Source organism: Mobula birostris, chromosome 7, assembly GCF_030028105.1.
Source record: "Mobula birostris isolate sMobBir1 chromosome 7, sMobBir1.hap1, whole genome shotgun sequence".
In the NCBI taxonomy this organism is placed as follows: domain Eukaryota; kingdom Metazoa; phylum Chordata; class Chondrichthyes; order Myliobatiformes; family Myliobatidae; genus Mobula; species Mobula birostris.
This window is the reverse complement of record NC_092376.1, coordinates 113,233,677-113,254,714: the sequence shown is the minus strand read 5'-3', so window position 1 is coordinate 113,254,714 and position 21,038 is coordinate 113,233,677. Positions and strand designations below refer to the sequence as shown.

Here is a 21,038-nt window from a genome sequence, read left to right as displayed (position 1 = left end):
AATGTTCTGTGGAGATTCCTTTGGGTGAAAATGAGAATGTGGTTGTAGTCATTGGTCGCTAGCCTGGGTCTCATTATCATCTAGCCCAATTAGTCTATTTATTTTGTTCTCTTCCAAAAATATTGCTCCTCATTCTTCTGATGGTTTTCTTAAATATTTATAAAAACAAACTGAGATAATTCTAAAGCAAATTACCTACCTTCTCCCTGCCCTTTTACCTTAAATTTGCTCTGTGTACATGCTTTTTGAGTGCATATGTTCGGAAAGTAACCAAGGTAACTTTTGCCGGTGTTATTGATGAGCCATCGTGCACTTGGGAATTTTAGCTCCCCTCATTTACACTTCTATTGAGTGATCATTGTTTGAATTCAGGGATTGCTTTTTGGAAGTATGTAATGAGTCTTTGTCTTTTGTTTCTAGTTACCCTCAATGGGTTCCAGAAGATGTACCGTCTGCAAGGTATGTCTAAATTGTTTTAGTGATATTTGGGTAAGGAGTGCTGAGTCTGAGTGGTGCTTATTTTGAATATCAAGTAGAATGTAGTAAAATAGCATACAGTTGGATCAGTTTCACTAAACTAGTGGTTGGGCACAGCCTGATTTTTATAAAAGTGGGAACTGAATTTAATTGTTTTTAAAGCATATTATAGATAGACTCTGCAATTTTAGACTCCCAAGTTTGCTGCTTCAGAGGTTGGCACACACACACACCCTTTATTTGTAATGCTTATAACATTGGAAGTGGTAGGTTTGTGATTGTTAATTAGTATATTGATTGTACATGAATACTTCATACTTTATTGTCGCCAAACAATTGGTACTAAAATATACAATCATCACAGCGATATTTGATTCTGCGCTTCACACTCCCTGGATTACAAATATTAAATATTAAAAATAGTTAAAATTAGTAAATTAGAATACCCAACTTGCTTTCCCTTTGGATCAAATGTAGGAACAATCCTGCTCGACAGTCCAATCTTGCTTCAGATGCTGCGTCTGCAATTCTTGCAGCCATCAGACGATTGGATGCACTGGACCCTCATGGAGGTCAGAATTAAGATTATCCTGTGTGCTTTTCTGTTTGCAAATCACAGTGATTGTTTTTCTCTAATATCATGTTCTAGTATGGAACACTTAATTGTTGTCTTTAAATAAGCGTAATTTTCACATGGAGTTGCTCTGAAGCCTATATTTTATCCTTGAATTCATTGTAGGCAATAAGTTAAAACAAGATCACAGACATTTCTAGGAAGAGGTACAGTCGACGTTTCAGGCCGAGACCCTTTGTCAGGACTAACTGAAGGAAGAGTTAGTAAGAGATTTGAGGGGGGGAGGGGGAGATCCAAAATGATAGGAGAAGACAGGAGGGGGAGGGATGGAGCCAAGAGCTGAACGGGTGATTGGCAAAAGGGATATGAGAGGATCATGGGACAGGAGGCCCAGGGAGAAAGACAAGGTGGGGGGAACCCAGAGGATGGGCAAGGGGTATAGTCAGAGGGACAGAGGGAGAAAAAGGAGAGTGAGAGAAAGAATGTGTGTATAAAAATAAATAACGGATGGGGTACGAGGGGGAGGTGGGGCATTAGCGGAAGTTAGAGAAGTCAATGTTCATGCCATCAGATTGGAGGCTACCCAGACAGGATATAAGGTGTTGTTCCTCCAGCTTGAGTGTGGCTTCATCTTTACAGTAGAGGAGGCCGTGGATAGACATGTCAGAATGGGAATGGGATGTGGAATTAAAATGTGTGGCCACTGGGAGATCCTGCTTTCTCTGGCGGACAGAGCGTAGGTGTTCAGCAAAGCGGTCTCCCAGTGTGCATCGGGTCTGGCCAATATATAGAAGGCCACAAACAACAGGAATTCTGCAGATGCTGGAAATTCAAGCAACACACATCAAAGTTGCTGCCTGGCCTGCTGCGTTCACCAGCAACTTTGGTGTGTGTTTATAGAAGGCCACATCGGGAGCACCGGACGCAGTATATCACCCCAGCTGACTCACAGGTGAAGTGTTGCCTCACCTGGAAGGACTGTCTGGGGCCCTGAATGGTGGTAAGGGAGGAAGTGTAAGGGCATGTGTAGCACTTGTTCCGCTTACAAGGATAAGTGCCAGGAGGGAGATCAGTGGGGAGGGATGGGGGGAGGGGGCGAATGGACAAGGGAGTCGTGTGCCAGGAGGGAGATCAGATACTTATCCTAGTAAGCGGAACAAGTGCTACACATGCCCTTACACTTCCTCCCTTACCACCGTTCAGGACTCCAGACAGTCCTTCCAGGTGAGGCGACACTTCACCTGTGAGTCGGCTGGGGTGATAAACTCCATCTGATGCTCCCGATGTGGCCTTCTATATATAGGCAAGACCCGACGCAGACTGGGAGACGGCTTTGCTGAACACCTACGCTCTGTCCGCCAGAGAAAGCAGGATCTCCCAGTGGCCACACATTTTAATTCCACATCCGATTCCCATTCTGACATGTCTATCCATGGCCTCCTCTACTGTAAAGGTGAAGCCACACTCAGGCTGAGGGAACAACACCTTATATTCTGTCTGGGTAGCCTCCAACCTGATGGCATGAACATTGACTTCTCTAACTTCCGCTAATGCCCCACCTCCCCCTAGTACCCCATCTGTTATTTATTTTTATACACACATTCTTTCTCTCACTCTCCTTTTTCTCCCTCTGTCCCTCTGACTATATCCCTTGCCCATCCTCTGGGTTCCCCCCCCCCACCCGTCTTTCTCCCTGGGCCTCCTGTCCCATGATCCTCTCATATCCCCTTTGCCAATTACCTGTCCAGCTCTTGGCTCCATCCCTCCCCCTCCTGTCTTCTCTATCATTTTGGATCTCCCCCTCCCCCCCCCCCCCACTTTCAAATCTCTTACTAACTCTTCCTTCACTTAGTCCTGACGAAATTCAAGCAACACACATCAAGGTCTCGGCCTGAAGCTGCGTTCACCAGCAACTTTGATGTGTGTTGCTTGAATTTCCAGCATCTGCAGAATTCCTGTTGTTCACAGACATTTGGTTAGATTTTAGATGCTGAGATCTTTTATACATAATTCCTTTATAAATTGAATTTGCCATTTTTTCTGTATTTGTAGTTTTGTTGTATTTTCACTAGGTCTGTGTGCAGCAGACAAGTGTAATAAAATATGATAGAATTTCACTTGCTGGGAGCTCATGATGTGTTTTTGTTTTCTCAGGCAACAGACAAGGTCAAATCCAGAACAAGCGAAACATGGTTTGTTTTCATCTCATTACAATATGAATGATATTAGGTCAAAAAATTACTGTTTAAATTTTCAATTTGGTTCTTTCATCTGGGTTTGAAAAAAAATTCCACTTTAGATTGAGCTCAAGTGGAATAAATTTGATACTGTACTGCTTGCTGGTAATAGTTTACCTTTCTGAAAAGTATTCTGGTGAATTAATGTGTAAATAGGTTCTATAATTTTTGTCTTTGGTTCAGGATGTTAAAAAAACATTACCTCTTCTGCTTGAATTATTGTTACTTTCTATTTTCTGTATTGGAACAAACCATTTGGTCCATTTGATCCTTGTTACTCCTTACAACCTATTTCCATCCTTCATCCTGTTTTATTTAACACACCTTTTAGATTGTTTTGTCTTTCATCTTTTCCTCAAGTGCCACCTGTTAGCTGTTTCAGCTTTGTCTGGGGTTGTGAGTTCACCACTCTTGAATTCTAAATGAATTTAAAACAATAATATTCATTACACTTGTGATCAGCTTAAGAGTTAAGTACATGAAATGATAATGCCATTTACTTTTCAATGAAATATTTGGTTGTTGAAACATGCAGTTAAATTATCTTTCCTTTCAAAAGGCAGTGGGTGAACCTGGCCAAGTACTTCATATGACGGAATTGCCCAAAGGAAAATGCAAAGTGAAAGACATTCTCAAACTTGCTCAACCATTTGGATCTATTGCAAAGTACTTGCTTTTAAATACAAAGAGCGAGGTGAGTGAAGGGAATTTGGCAATATTAAATTAGGCTGTTTGTAATTTAGTGATGGTAACAGTCTGATAAATTGTGAAGCTTTGAAGATGCTATTAAATTTGACTTTTTGAGAATGTGGTTTTTAAAAGAATGCCCACCACTATTTTCAATAATTTCTAATGAGATCTATAGCTTGACATTTGTGATGGTCCCATGCGTTTTTTGTTTAAACTCAAACTTAGGGGTTTGTACAAATGGCCACAAGTGGACAAGCACAAGCAGCAGTCGCCTACTACAGTATGAATCCAGCAATTCTTTATGGCAAGAAGGTTCAAGTGGATATATCTCTCAAATACAAAGAGATAGATTTGAAGGTAATTGAAATGGACTATTGGTGAATGTTTCAGTTATTTTTTTCTGCATTTGAGTCTTTCTTTTTTAAAAAATATTAAGTTTTGCTGTTGGTGTTTCTTCTGCTGCTTCTGACTACCAGTTGTAACGTGGGTCTGCCATTGGGTCTAAGCCTTTTGGCTTCAGAAGGGTTAGAAGCCATTGGAATAATATACTTGGGGAGAAAGTTCTACCTTGCATGACTTCATTAGAGAAAAGATTTTAAAATTGAACATTTGGCATTTAAGCAATTCTTTCTTTAAAATTGTTCTTTCCAGAAGCAAAAACAAGAAAGTGGTGGCAGGGTGGCGCTTCTCCAGAATCTCCCTCCCTCTGGGTACTCGGATGCTGATGTTGTGAAAATGGGCACCAGCTTTGGGAAAGTACTTAATTACATTGTGATGAGACTGAGGAACCAGGTATCGTTAAAAGTATTTTTGGTGTTTAAAGAAGGCAAGGGTTGCAATTAATTATGTGGTATACCTACTGTGAGAATTTACTGTAATGTTTATAATGTCTATGCACAAATAGTTAAATGACCAGAGGAGGAGCAAGGGAAATAGAATTTGTCAGTAGTTGAATCATTGGGTCCAGGGATACATGGTATATTGTTACTCTATTGTGGATTGTGAAAACAATGTTATGATCAATTTCAAGTCAATTCTCTCCTTGTACTAATGCTGTAACCAACAGGCCTTTCTGGAAATGGAGTCAAGAAAATGTATGTTAGAAATGGTTAAATACTACAAGAAAAAACCTCTAATATTTCAAGGTAGAAAGATAACAGTGGATGCATCTCAGAAATACAGAACTCTTGTACTGAAGGTAAGGAATACCCTAATTGTAATTCTCTGACAACTGGAAATATTTAAAATTAATTAATTGTCCATGAAGTTCTCTGTGGCTTCCTAAGTCGGTGAAAGCTGTTACATGGGAGCATGTCCTTTACTTCAAGTGAGCATTTCTAAATACTTAGCATTGTACTGCAGATGAAAGTGGTTGTGATGGGCACCTAATCGTTATTTAAATGCCTGGGCAGATACCTGCATAGGAAAGGTTTAAAGCTGTTTTCATTCAGTATAAATCTATGCAGAAAGTCTAAAGTTGTAAGAATACTCAGTTAATCTGTTGGCATCTTGACAGAGTGAGAGTTGATGATGAAGATTGGTAATATCAGAACTGGAAAATGTTAACGCTTGGAGGTACATTGAAAGGAAACATGTCTACATTGGCCTAGAGTTTATGTCACACAGTTGAACTGTTCTTTGGTGTCATGTTTTGCAGCATACTTAGATCTCCTTTTCTTTCTTTCCTTTTCTTGCTGCCTCTTGATGCAGCATTCTGTTACGTAAAGACCAACCCAGTTGTTCTCCATAAATTTGCTTACAGATTTGATGTGTGCTCCAGCCTGTGTTAGGCAAATTCACTTCTACCTTGAAGATCTGAATTCAACTTCCCTACTATCCACTAACACCCTGGACCATGACCCTGAAATGGAACATCAGATCATTGATTTTCACATTTATTGATCTGATTTTTCTGGTGGTCTCTTTCTGCAGTCTCTAACTTAAAAATCCCCAATCATGTCTCGAGCATCACAGTAGCACAGCGGTTAGAGCGACACTATTACAACTCGGGGCGTCAGAGTTCAATGCCTGCATCGTCTGTAAGGAGTAGCTGTGTGTACTCCCCATGGAATGCTCAGGTTTCCTCCCACAGTCCAAAGACCTTCTTGGTTAGTTAATTGCTCACTGTAAATTTGTAAACTGTCCTGTGATTAGGGTAAGATTAATTCGGGTTGTTAGAGGTTGCTGCAGCAGCAGGGCCTACTCTATGCTGGTTCTCCAAAATAAATGCATAGTTTGCTGCTTCTTTCCAATACTGACATTGGATCCTTAGAGTATTGCATGATATTTAACTTCATTTAGATAAAACATGAGCAAGGAAGTTTCCTCATTAACAGCTACCTCATTTGTTTTCACCAACTGCTTTCTCGTCAATGAAATTGAAAATGAACACGAGAATTTTCCTTGTTGCGACTCTGCTGGATTCATAAAATGTCTTTGTTTGATCAAATCTCGTCTTATGAGCGATTCTAAACAATATGCCAGAATGCCTTGGTTTTTTTAAGAGTGCGGCATAGATTTACGAGGGTAATACTTTGTGAAGGTTAAATTGCTCAGAGAGATTCCACAAATTAGCATTCAATTTCCTGGAATTGACACATGTGAGGAATGATTTGAAGTTTTCAAATATTTATCTGATATATTGCTATTTCCACTGGTTGGGCATTGACTAAAATATGGAGTCTTTTTAGCAAAACAATAAACTAATTGTAGAAATAGCAATAATTAGGCTTGAGGGGTAAAATGTCTTAGTCCTTTATAGTGAACTGTATAACTTCGGTATATATTTGAAACATGAGACCCTTTGAACAGCCATGACCTATATCTTCTGAGCCTAGAGAGTTTTCTACAGTATTCCTGATAGTGTAATAATCTTTACTTTTTTAATTTCAGAAACCAAGCATTAAAGTTCAAGAAGTGTTGAAGGACCAGGATAAAGCAGATAGGTAAATGGGCTCAAAGTTAATGTATTTTATTGTACTGTATTTGACAATCACTTTGGCCATTTTCTTTCGGTTATTTGGAGAGATAGAAAGGAATGGTCCTGTTTCCATAGATGGTCAAGCACTTAAAGAGACACTTCATGAAAAGTAATACTCCTTATGCAGTATATCTTTAGATTTATTCATTTTTGGGATATGCACACGGCTGGCAATACCAGCATGGTCTATATCTCATAGTTCCTCAACTGACAAGGTTATTAAGACTTGATTGTATTGAGGGATCTGCAAATGCATAAAAAAACAGAAATTAGAAGGAAATGCTGGAAGCTTAGCAGATGAGGCAGGATCTTTGGTTAGTGATTCAAGATGAATACTGTCAGAACTGGGGCAGAAAACACAATAGTTTTAAGTTGCAGAGAAGCTCTGCGAAGGATGTGTTGGACACAGGCAATAGGGGCAGGCCAGGTTTGCCATGGAAATAGAGTCCAGGAACTCAGCCAAGCAAGCAATGTCTGTAGTATGGGTAAAGAGAGAAACTAGTTGAAGTTCCAGGTAGGACCCTTTATTAGAACAGACAAAACAATTCATTATTTCAGTCTAAGTAGCAGAAGTTGAGGGTGGAATCTGGAGGAGAGAGAGATCCATAAAAGGGAAGGCAAATCAGATGGAGCATCTGAATTTAAGAATGAGAAAGAAACTGGCAACCAAATGCAAAGTTATGAGAATGATCTGAACTTTCCTCCTATCAAATAGATTCTTTTGGTTTAGTGTTTAACTTATTTTCCCTCCTCCATATCCAGAATATCTTGGATCAAGTGTAGATTTCCATTTGTTATAAAAACTGTGACAAATGTGAGTTTGGAGCAAGTTTATTTTACCCCATGGATTGTCTGGCATCAATTTGATTCAATTACCAGAGCTAAATCTTAGTATTTTATATTATTTGCTTCACTCCCAGAAGAAGACGACATTCCCGCAGTCCTTCTAAGAAGAAAGTACTTAGCAAATCTAGAGACTCTCCAAAAGCTGATGGAGATGATGGAGATAAAGGAGAGCAGACAACCTCGGAGAGTTCAACTTCAAAAGCAATCAAGAAAGATAGCTTTGAGGGAGATAATGAACTAGAAATTAAATCTGAAGCAAAAAAGGAAGATTCACAAGAAGCAATTGCGGTTGTTGAAAGCGATGTAGAACTTGATGAAGGAGGCATGGTTGAGGGGCTCTGCATTAGTGAATCCGAGAATGAAGCTGATCAAGAAGATTTACCGAAGGAAACGGTACATGAGATGGAAGGATCTGACTTGGAACCAGATTCGAAAACAGACATGGCAACAAGCGTGCAAAATGCATCGGGACCAGCTGAAACGGTAAAAGTTTAGACATGTTTCTTTGAGAATATGACTAAGAGGGAACAAGTGGAATATAGTGTATTTAATTTTTCAGAAAGCTTCCTTTCAGCTTGGACAGAAGAGGATGTCAAAAAGCACAGTGTTTGTGGTGATGTACTTGGGTGGGTTGAGAATTCATAATCAGACATAAAGCAACAGTGAGAGTAAATGGATCATTCTCTGTAGGCTATGATCAATGGGATATAGCAGGGATTAATGCATGGGCCCAGCATTTCATGATCTGCATGAATGACTTGGCTGAAGTGACTAAATGTCACATTTGCATGTTTGCTGACAGTATAAAACTAGGTGGGTTTGTACATAGAGGAGAAGCTTTACAGAGTAGAGGCAAATGGAATGGGTGGGCAGAAAGAATTAAGATCAATATATTGTGGGGAAAGATGTGAAACTATTCATTTTGCTGCACAGTGTGCAATGGTTTTAATGGAGAAAGAGGTTGGTGATAATAATCCTGATGAAGGGTCTCGGCCTGAAACGTCGACTGTACCTCTTCCTAGAGATGCTGCCTGGCCTGCTGTGTTCACCAGCAACTTTGATGTGTTTTGCTTGAATTTCCAGCATCTGCAGAATTCCTGTTGTTTGGTGATAATAATGTTCAGAGGAGACCGAGATGTCCCTGGACTTAAATAGTTGAATGCCAGTATGAAGTTGTAGTTAATGATTAGAAAAGCATGTGGTATGTTGTCCGTTGGAATACAGGAAGCACAGATATCTTGCAAGTCATATATAGGGCCCAGATAAGACTGTACCTCAATTTTGATCTGTTTACTTTAGGAGAAAAATGAAAAATATACTGTAGTTTTATTTGAAAGGTTTTCTGGGCCAGATCTAGGAATGACTAGTTTGCTGCATGAGAAGAGATTGGGTGGACTTGGGGCCCTTAGTCTCTCGGAAGTTCATAATTGAAAGGAATTCTTGTTGAAACTTATATTTTTAGAGTTTGACAAACAAGATGCAGGAAGAATTTTGTGCCTGGCACCAAGGGTTATGTTTTCAGGGTAGGGAGTAAAGTTAGGCCAATTTGGTTTGAAGTGAGCAGTAACTTGTCCTTTTGGTGAATGGTGAGTCTTTGGAATTGTATATTCAGGAGGCTGTGGAAGCTATCAACAAGTTTATGCAAAATATTATGCAAAAATACTAAAAGCGATACAGTTGTGGGACTGTTCAAGAAAATGGAACAGAGGTAGAAGATCAGCCATAGTTATGATGAATGGTAGAGCCTGCCTCCTGTTTTTTTATATTTGTTATTCCTCTTGTATTTTTCTGTTTTGAATCAGGTGCCAGCTGTTCAAAGGAGCAAAACGAATCAACAGGCATCATCCCAGGTATTTTTCTTCCTGCTTGAATTATTTGACTGTATATTTTAAGTTTTAAATATGTGTAGGTCATTGTTTTATTATCAACAACTTGTTAACACCCGTCAGCCTTTGACTTTTGCTTTCTGTGATGCATCTTGATACATTTTTTAAATTTAAGAGCTGACTGCTTTGCTGCTGATAGATTTGCTTTTCAGGTTGTAGGGAGGCGTAGACTAAATTTTGACTTAAAGTGTAGAGGTTAAAATAAAGATGTCATTAAGATAAATGTCCTCAGAAGTCCATTTTTGGATGTTTGTCCTCAGCAATACAGTACTACCCATAGCATTTCAAGGCATAAGTCCTTCTGTCACTTCCGCTTGTACACTTTCAACTCCTGCCCTAGCTAGACATAACATCTTAAGTATTAAAATAAGATCTTAATTAGATGTTGGATAGGTGTGGAATGTGAAGTTGAGTGACTTCTCCCTTACAAGTGTTTGACATAATGACAAGACAAATAGTTTTTTATTGGAATTTCAGTGATTGGGAGTGGTTTATAATATGCTTTGCTTTTTATTAATACAGGTACTGTTTACAAATTATTTGTCTCTGAACAAATACCAGCTGTTGTAACATTTTTAATACCATTTTTCCTTTACCCACTCCTATCCTTTGTATTTTTTTTCACAATTGCACGTCCTGGAAGGTATTGCTTCTTGAAGTAGTTATGGGATATTGAGAGAAATCACTCTCCACTGTCCACAGACAAGAGAATTTATTGTTATTGGATTGTGTGGGTGAGCCATTTTGTTAAACTGGATGGCATATATTTAAAAAATGTGAATACCATTGTGCTGATGCGGCTCTTCTCAAGAGCTGGTCCTTGATTTGAAACTGTTCAAGTTAAGACTGACCAGAGGTTTTAAATCGGTTTAGCGAACTTCTTTACTTTTGTATTGTATTCAGTTAATATCAAGGCCCCCACAAACTTTTCATAACTTTTGTTTAGCTACATTCAAAGACTTGTGGATCTGATCCTTGATTCCCCCCCCCCCCCGGACAAACTTCAAAAGGGTAATTTATTCTGGTCAAAATGTTACTTGATATTATCTTCCCCTCCAAGTAAAACTTGGAATCCTCCAATACTCCAGCATCATCCTTGTGTCTAAGATGGATTGAAAAGTTGTTCCCAGAGCTTTTTCAATTTCTTTTGTACTTCTCTCAAAACCAAATTCTTAGGATATTCCTAAACTTTTCAGTACCTAATTTTATTCCAGCTGTCAATGATTTTAACAACCGGGAGAGGGAAAATGTGTTTCAATTTCACAATCAAACAATATTTCTGCTTGAATGTATGTTGCTTTTTTTTTGGTTGAGGTACTGTAAGGTGATAGTGTCATTGAGCTCAGCCAAAAGTGAGGCTAAAAGCTACTACAAAGTATAGAGCCATGATTTGACAGGTGAGCCAATTAGGACCAGTTTCGTTTCTCCACCAGGCACTCATGGAGTGAGGTTGATTCTGGCTTCACTCCATTACCATTATTCTTCTTAACCTATAATCATCCTTATTTAATTTATTTTTACCTACACTTGAAGATTTAAACTATATTGATTTTTCCTTGAACTGTGACTGTGAAATTTGAAGAAATGAGTAAAGAAATAAATACAAGATCTAAAACCCAGGATCCTAAAGATGGGAAAGACTCCGATGGAAACAGGAGGAAGAAAGCTGAAGCCAAGTAACCTGAATTAACTTAAGATACTCTGCTGAATCTTTCAGATGAAAAATTCGCACAAGGTCAAAAGTTTTAAGGAAGATTTAAAGTCGATTATGGACTCTTTGGAATCGCTTGGCTCCAAAGTGAAACAGCAACAAAGTAAAATTACCGGATTGGATAGTGAAGCTTGGAAGAGAGATCTGAAAATTCAGAGTTTGGAACAGAAATTGTCTTTGACGACTAAACAACTGAAGCGTTTTAAATCTAAGATTATTGATCTTGAAAATCGATCTAGAAGACAGAACTTACATATAATTGGTCACCCTGAAGATGTTGAAGAAGGGGGTCCTTTCAAATTCTTCTCTCAACTTTTAAAGGATGTGCTTAGCTCTGTATTCCCGGATGATCCTCCACTGCTTGATTGTGTTCATCGTTCATTACCAGGCCCCGGATTTAAACCGAGGCCAGTAATCCTCCGTTTCCATTATGTTCACGATAAAGAGGTTCTTATCCAAATTGCCTGTCGGCAAGGTATGATTAAACTTCAACAATATCAGCTCCGTTTAGTAGAAGACTACAGTCCAGAAGTGATGAAGGAGTGGCGGGCTTTCAAACTTTTGATGACGGAATGTTACCATAAAGGTCTCCGACCAGCATTATTATATCCTGCACGACTAAGAATTTCTCCCCCCGACAGTTCATCCCGTATCTTCTATTCCAGGGGTTCCCAACCTTTTTTGCACTGCGGACCGGTTTATTATTGACAATATTCTTGTGGACCGGCGGCCTGGTGGGGCGGGGGGGGTGGGGTTTGGTGGGTAGGGTTGCCAACAGACAAGAGTAGCAGTTAAATACGTTGTGTTTACCCCGAGAAAGACTACGATGACCATGAAGCCTTGCATAGGCGCCACTGCGCATGCGTGTATGTGCTGTTTTTTTTCTACGAATGGTTTTTGGCGATTCTGTTCGGGGGGGGGGGGAGTAGCAGTGAAGTTAATCACGACCGGAATATAGGTGATACATGGCTAATACACTCAATTTCGTTTCTAAAAGTGTTCATCTAACGAATTTATTATTAAACACACAGCGCATATTTTCCTGGCATGAATATAGTGATAAGTCAATTATCGGGGAGGACAGGGGAACTTGAAGTAAGTGTTGAACGAACTTCCAGTAGAAGTGGTAGAGGCAGGTTCGATATTATCATTTAAAGAAAAATTGGATATGTATATGGACAGGAAAGGAATGGAAGGTTATGGGCTGAGTGCAGGTCGGTGGGACTAGGTGACAGTAGCGTTCGGCACGGACTAGAAGGGCAGAGATGGCCTGTTTCCGTGCTGTAATTGTTATATGGTTATATAAGTCACTTATAAGTCAGTAGCATCATAACATTTTAAGTAATGTTTGGATATTAAACACACGGCACATATTTTCCCCGTATGAACATATAAAATCATTGCAACACACCAATATCGCTGAATCAGTGGGAGCCCTGGACTTGTTTCCCTGCAACAAGATGGTCCCATCGAGGGGTGATGGGAGACAGCGATACTCGAAGGGGGTTCCTTATGTCCAGTCTATTCCGCAGTTTAGTTTTCGTTACATTCGTTGCAGAGATATGTTGGAAATGGAAGCAACGTCTTCAGTGCTTCCGTGGCTTTCTCAGGATATCTAGCCTTGACTTTGATCCAGAATGCCGGCAGAGATGTTATGTCAAACATACTTTTCAGCCCGCCATCATTTGCAAGCTCGAGGAGTTGATCTCCTTCCCGCACTGACATGGATGACACGCGGGTAATGACCTCGCGTGTGTTCAATCTCAACAGTGGGCGTGACAGGGAATGAGGAAAGGTGTAGCTGACTGATATCGCCAAATCATATCGTTTCCTCGCAGCCCGGTAGCACGTGCTTTGCGGCCTGGTACCGGTCCACAGCCCAGTGGTTGGGGACCGCTGTTCTATTCCATAAGTGTGGTTCAAAGTTTTTTGGATGAGCATTATCCAACTGCTACAGATACTTCGCTCTAAGTAATGCCTGGCTCTCGCAGTATCAGCTCTGTTCTTATGTGCTTTTTCTTTAAAGCTTATAATTATCGTATGAAGATGGACTTCTATAATTCAAGATTTTCATTTTCGGTTAATAGTGTAGGTATTCTTATTTGATTTTTGACACTGTTACTAACGATTCGATGGTAAATTTTTACTGTATGGAGGAATACCTTGTTTTTTAGCCTTGTATAATTAAGATGGCGGTTTTTTTTACTACGCCATCTTTTCATGTTTCTTCTTCCTATAATTCCTTTTTTTAGTGCCATTTTCAATTATTTAGATTTTTGTTTGTAATTGATTGATAATATGTTTTGGCCCTTTCCTCTTTCGTTCATTTTTGATACCACAATATGAAGATTATTACTGCATAAGGTTTTATTTTGGTTTTCGGGTGGCTGTCTTTTTAACATATATCTTTGGAGTTGCCTTCTGGAGAAATGGGGGTAGATTTAGTATTACTTTTTTTTCTGGCCTCCTTTTGGCTTAATTCTGGGACTTTACGGGTGGAGGGTGGGGGGGATTTTACTTTTACTTTCTTTTTCTGTTGGGCTGATTCCAAACTACAAAGATGTCTGCAGTGTTGTGACTTCTGGTTCCTCTCTGAATATTTGTTCCTCTTCCGATTTCATGAGTTTATATTCTGGTTAACTCTTTATACATTGAAGGGTTGACTTTAAAATATGGCTCAGGCTATTAATTTTGTCTCTTGGAATACAAATGGCTTGAACCATCCAATTAAACGGAAAAGGATTTTTAAAGTATTCCAAAGACTGAAAGCTCATATTAGTTTTGTACAAGAAACTCGTGAGGAAAGAGGATAATCAATGTTTTTTCAGGTTTTGGAAGAACAGTATCACTCGAGCTCTCAGGCCAAAGTGGAAGGAGTTTCAGTTTTTATAGATTCCTCAATTACATTTGTTCATCATGACATCATTTCAGATCCGAATGGCAGATTTTTATTAATTACTGGGTTACTCTTTATCAAAGAAGTTGCTATGGTTAATATTTATGCTCCAAACGTGGACTATCCTGAAATTTTTAAGCATTTTGTTTCCTGATTTAAATGAATATATGGGTGGTGATTTTAATTGTTGTTTAAATCCCCTGATGGATGGATCTATATCCAGTCAAGCTTGACTGAATAAGTTGGCCACTCTTATGAACTCTTTTATGATTGATTCTGGAATTTCAGAAATTTGGAGATTTCTACATCCTAACGAGAAAGTACTCATTCTTCTCACGTTTATCATTCATATTCTAGAATTGATTACTTTTTAATAGACTTTTAATTCCATCTGTAATTGACTGTAATTATGACATTATTGCCATTTCTGATCATGCTCCATTGAAACTTTTTATCAAGTTAATACATACATTAGATTAGATTGAGGACACGCAGTCCTCTTTTATTGTCATTTAGTAATACATGCATTAAGAAATGATACAGTATTCCTCTGGTGTGATATCACAGAAACACAGGACAGACCAAGACTGAAAAACTGACAAAAACCACATAATTATAACATATAGTTACAACAGTGCAAGCAATACCGTAACTTGATGAAGAACAGGCCTCCTGATCTCCTAGTATCAGACAATGGCGGTTTAATTCTAATTTGCTTGAAGACCCGGATTTTGTTAAGTTTATGAAGGAACAGATTGATTTTTTTTCAACAAATAATACGGAAGAAATTTCCATTGGGACAGTATGGGACACTTTTAAAGCATATATCCGTGGTCAGATTATTTCTTATTCTGTTGTTTTGAAAAAACGTATTAAGAATGAAATACTTCAGTTGGTTGAGAAAATTAAAGAAATTGATAAGAAATATTCTATTACTATTAGTAAGGAGCTTTATAAACAAAGAGTTGAACTTCAAATGGAACATAGCTTATTATTAACATCCTCAATTGAAAATCAATTAATGAAAACCAGAAGTGAGTTTTATATACATAGTGATAAGTCGGGTAAACTACTAGCTAAGCAATTGAAAACTGATTGGGTTAAACGTCAAATTATTAAGATTCGTAAACATGACGCTTTGACTGTCAATCATAGTGAGATAAATAAATCTTTTCAAAAATTTTACACCCCCTTATACCATTCTGAATTTCCTCATGATCCTAACATTATGCATAACTTTTTAAGGAAATAGAATTTTCCAAAATTACCACCAGAAGAATGTTTAACATTAGAAACTCCTATCACAGATGAAGAAATAAAAGGTGTTATTTCCTCTGTGAATTCTGGCAAAGCACCTGGTCCAGATGGTTTTACAGTGGAATTCTTTAACTTTTTTTTCTTCTATTCTTTCGCCTTGGTTGTCTCGAGTTTTTAAAGAAGCAGTCAGATTAGGTAAGTTACCACAATCATTTTATGGAACTTTTATTTCTTTAATTCTAAAAAAGAATAAAGGCCCTACTAATTGTGCATCATATAGACCAATATCTCTGTTGAATGTAGATTCTAAGATTTTTTTCTAAAATACTAGCAACTAGGTTAGAGAAAGTATTACCTTAGATTATCTGTGGATCAGACTGGATTTATTAAAAACCGTTATTCATCTTTTAATATTAGGAGATTAATGAATATTATTTATACTCAATCACTTACTACTCCAGAATGTGTTATCTCACTAGATGCTGAGAAAGCTTTTGACAGAGTTGAATGGCCATATTTATTTACTGTGCTTGAGAAATTTAATTATAGCCCAATATTTATATCTTGGATTAAATTGATATATCATACCCCTGTAGCTTTGGTTTTTTAGCAATAATCAAAGATCTCCCTTTTTTCGCTTATTTCGGGGTACTAGGCAATGATGTCCTCTTAGTCCATTATTATTTGATACAGATACCCCCCTGCTTTTCAGACGTTAACTTTACAAAACCTCACTGTTACGAAAGACCTACCTTAGTTACCTGTTTTCGCTAACAGAAGGTGTTTACGCTGTTACAAAAAAAGGTAGCGCACGGGAAAAGCAGCACGCGATAAAAGGCAGCGCGTGCCCCGAGCAGCAGCTCTCCCCTGGATTCGGAACTGCATTCGAGTTGGCATTGCTTAAACACGTGCCTGTGAGCATCTGTGCTTTATGTCGATTTATTTTGAGCGTCCGTTTGCAAGATGAGTTCTAAGGTATCAAAAAAGCCTGAAAGAGCTCGTAAGGTGTTACACTTAGTGTACAACTAGACATAGTTAAGCATTTCAATCGTGGTGAACGAAGTAAGGGCAAAGTGAGTTTGGCTTGTGGAAGTTAGCGAAGATGATGTTGAAGCGTTTTTGGCATCCCATGACCAAGAACTGATAGATGAAGAGCTGATGCAATTGGAAGAGGAAAGGATAACAATTGAAACCGAATGCAGTAGCGAATGGACTGAAAGTGAAGTAGTCCAGGAACTGAACGTGAAGCAACTGTGTGAGATTTTCGCTGCAATGATAAAGTACAACTTTAATTTTGAAAGGGTACGTCGGTTTAGGGCATATTTGCAAGATGGTTTACAAAGACCTGTATGATAGAAAAATGTGCAAGGCTAGCAGTCAAGCATACTGTCGTTTTTCAAGCCTTCCACATCAGCCACAGCAGACGACGAACTTCAGCCTTCACCATCGAGGCAGGCAGGCATAGAAGATGATGACCTGCCTGCCCTGATCAACGATGAGATGACACCCCCGTGTCCCACCACCCCAGTGGTCCCAACCCCTGGGCCGCGGACAGATATCGATTCGCGGAGAATGCAGCGGTAGCCGGGAGGCACTCAGCTCGTCTTTAAGAAAAAAGCCGAAATAAGCAAGCTAATTAATTAGGTGCTGCCTGGCATGTAAATGGCGGCCCAGATCAGAGGCGATTGCCGATTGCGTCGAAAAGTACAGTATTTCTACTTTATATAGGCTGTGTATTTATCATATCATTCCTGCTTTTACTATATGTTACTGTTATTTTAGGTTTTATGTGTTATTTGGCATGATTTGGTAGGTTATTTTCAGGTCTGCGAACGCTCACAAGTTTTTCCCATATAAATAAATGGTAATTGCTTCTTCACTTTATGACGTTTGGATGTTTAGGATTTAAATTGGTTATCGATTTCTTTACATACTTAGGGGTTAAAATTACAAAAAAGCATAAGGATTTATTTAAGGCTAATTTTTTTTTTACCTTTAATTGATCAGGTTAAATCTTTGTTTACTAAATGCTCACCAATGTCTCTATCATTGATTGGTCAGATTATTGCTATCAAGATGATTATTTTACCTGAATTTTTATACTTATTTCAAGCGGTGCCAGTTTTTATTCCAAAGGTTGACAAGGTTGATTCTAAAGTCTCTTCATACATATGGCAGAATAAAAATCCTGTGATAGGTAAAAGATACTTACAGGAATTTAACAAGGAGGAGGGTCTGGCATTGCCGAATTTTAGATTTTATTATTGGGCAATTAATATTGGATATTTAAAATTTTGGTCATGGGACTTGAGACATAATTTCAAGTCCACATTGGGTAAATCTTGAATGTAAAGCTTTACAAGGGTTTTCATTGGGTTCTATTTTAGGGACCTCGCTTCCCTTTTCTCTTTCTAAATTGCATAAACAAATGGTTAACCCAATGGTATAATATACTTTACGAATATGGTTTCAATTTTGAAAATTTTTTGGGTTGAATCAATTTATTCTAGCAAGTCCTATTATATCTAATTTGTTTTTTCAACCCTCTATCATGGATCAAGCCTATTTGACTTGGAAAACTAAAGGTATATTAAGATTTTGCAATCTATTTTTGGATAATTGTTTCATGTCTTTTGAACAATTATCCCTAATATATATAATTTTCCTAGATCCCATTTCTTTAGACATTTACAGATTAGAAATTTTAAAAATACTGTTCTTCCTACCTTCCTGAATTCATATTCATCGGATATTTTGGAAAAAATTTTAGGTTTAAATCCTTTTCAGAACGGTGTAATAGCAAACATTTATAATTAGGAAAATACGTCCAGACGTATCTAATAAAGTTATAAGATCGATTGGGAAAGGGAACTTAAGATTGCTTTACCTATTGAAAAATAGAGGAAAAATTCTTCAATTAGTTAATTCATCGTCTATATGTGCTAAACATGCGTTGATACAATTTAAAGTAGTGCATAGGGTTCATATGTCTAAGGATAAAGTAGCTCGTTATTACTCTCCTATAAATCCTATATGTGACAGATGTCACTCCGAGATATCTTCTTTAACTCATGTTTTGGTCATGTCCTCTTTTAAAAAAAATACTGGAAAGATATCTTTGATATTATTTCAACTGTTTTGAGTATTGATTTACAACCCCACCCTATTACTGCAAATTTTGGTTTACCAATGATAGAACCAAATCTTTGAACATCTTCAGCTCGTCGGATGATTATATTTTTTACATTAATGGCCAGAAGATCCATTTTGCTGAATTGGAAAGAGATCAATCCCCCACCACATTTCATTGGTTCTCTCAAACTATGTTGTGTTTATATTTAGAAAAAGTTAGAAGTGTTACTTATGATCCCTCTATTAAATTTGAAAAGACTTGGAGACCATTTATTCAATACTTCCATATGTAATTTGACCTTTTCCAAACCTACTCTATTTCTTTTTAGTATCTGTTGAGGGGAGCGGAGTCAACGACACTAATGGTTTTTTTTATGTCTCACAACAGCCCATGGTTTTTTTTCTGTAGCTTAGTTGATTTGTCTTGTTAGATTAGTTTCTTTTGGGGTTATATATTTTTTTCTTTTTCCTTTTTCATGTTAATTTGTCTATATATAATATTGGTATCCTGTAAGATTGGGAGGGTTAATATCCATGTATTAACTGGGTTTATATTTATAAATGATAATTACAACAATGTAATCCCAATAACTTTGTATGATTATTAAGTTAGTTAATTTTTATCATTACCATACTAATAAAAAGATTGAAAAAGAAAAAAAGAACAATTAGGACCAGTTTCCTAGAAGCCTCAGTTTATATGATTGAAATTTAAAGCATTGTGACTGGAGCCTTTAACAATGAAGGCCACTTCAACATGTGATCACCTATTTGATGTTAGTGGGATTCCAGGCATGGAGGATATGGGGATTCTGGGGAGGAGGAAAGCTATCCAAGTACTGAGGCAACATCAATAGAAAGCAGCTCAAAAGTATGCTATGCAAACTTAGCAGGTCAGGCAGCATCTATGGAAATTAATGAACCATCAACATTTCGGGCTGAGACCCTTCTTCAGGACTAGAAAGGAAGATGGAAGGCATCAGAATAAAAAGTTTGGGATAGCTGGAAGGTAATAGGTGGAAACCAGGTGTGTGGGAAAGGTGGAGGGTTGGAGTGGAAGAGATCTTGAAGGAGGATAGTGGACCATGGGGAACCAGGGGAAGGTGATAGACAGGTGAGAAGAAGTACAAGGTTAGAGTGGGGAATAGAAGAGGGGAAAGGGAGGATAATTTTTTTTCTGGAAGAATTTGGATGTTCAATGCCATCAGGTTGGAGGCTATCCAGATAAAATGAGGTATTGCTCTTCAGTCTTGAGAGTGGCCTCTTTGTAGCACAAAAAGAAGCTATGAGCCAACATGTTGAAACTTGAATGGGAGTCACAATTAAAATGGCCACTGGGAAAATCTGCATTTAACAGTTGGAGTTGAGGTACTCCATTTTCCCTTGTCAATGCTCCCCCATCTGTGGAGGGAAATGGATAGTCCATGTTTGGGGGCTACAAAAACGGAATACGAGATATTGCACCTTTGTTCCATCTGGCACAGTAGCCAGGATCTTCTGGTGGCCACACATTTCAATTTTAATTTTAATTTCAATTCCACTTCCCATTTCTAACATTGATGTCTGATCATGGCTGTTTGTACTGACCAGGTGCAGGTCGAAGGAGCAACTTTTCATATTCCACCTTTGTAGTCTCCAACCTAACAGCATCAAATTTGATTTCCTAATTTCCATGAACTACTTCCTCTGTTTTCCTTGTTCATGGCCCTCCCCTTTGGCTTCTATTATTTTGGTGACCCTCTCACGCCATTACCCTTTGGACCTGCCTATCACTTAACTCTGTTCCCCCATCTCCTTCCTTTATTCCATGGTTTACTCTCCTGTGCTATCTTCAGCCCTTTACCTCTTCCACCTATCAGCTCTGAGCTACTCACATCATTCCCTTTCATCCGCCTTCCCCTTTGGCTACTTCCTGCCAAGTTTTGCTCCTTCCTCCCTCGCTACCTTTTTATCCTGGCTTCTACCCTTTTCCAGTCCTGATGAAGGGTCTTGCCCAAAATGGTGACTTTCCATTTCCCTTTATAGATGCTGTCTGACCTGCTGAGTTGCTCCTGCATATTCTGTGTTGCTCAGGATTTCTAATATCTGTAGAATTTGTTGTATATCTGTATATTCATGTTTTCCTATAACTTGTCCTTTGGAAAGGAAATGTACTGATTGTTTTTGATATTGGGGGTGGGGGGAAGAGTTCAAGCTTGAAATAGTTACATAGACCTTAAGACATGGGAGCTGAATTAGGCCATTGAGTCTGCTCCACCATTTGAGCATGGCTGATCCATTTCCCTGTCAACGCCATTCTCCTGCATTCTCCCCTACCTATCAAACTCTGCTTAAATATACTCAATGACTTGG

General features: G+C 38.4%; 1 protein-coding gene across 7 annotated transcripts in view; it reads left to right on the top strand.

Moving 5' to 3' along the window:
• The window catches only part of LOC140200377 (matrin-3-like), a 58,545-nt gene that overhangs the window by 23,741 nt on the left and 13,766 nt on the right, over positions 1-21,038 (top strand). For 6 of the 7 annotated variants that reach the window (XM_072263614.1, XM_072263618.1, XM_072263615.1 and 3 more), the window contains 10 exons: positions 421-459; positions 955-1,049; positions 3,206-3,243; positions 3,848-3,982; positions 4,204-4,335; positions 4,630-4,770; positions 5,045-5,176; positions 6,871-6,923; positions 7,879-8,287; positions 9,607-9,654. In XM_072263614.1, coding sequence (XP_072119715.1) covers positions 421-459; positions 955-1,049; positions 3,206-3,243; positions 3,848-3,982; positions 4,204-4,335; positions 4,630-4,770; positions 5,045-5,176; positions 6,871-6,923; positions 7,879-8,287; positions 9,607-9,654 — 1,222 coding nt within the window. The remainder of the gene's footprint in view (positions 1-420; positions 460-954; positions 1,050-3,205; positions 3,244-3,847; positions 3,983-4,203; positions 4,336-4,629; positions 4,771-5,044; positions 5,177-6,870; positions 6,924-7,878; positions 8,288-9,606; positions 9,655-21,038) is intronic. The other variant, XM_072263620.1, reaches the window with a different exon arrangement.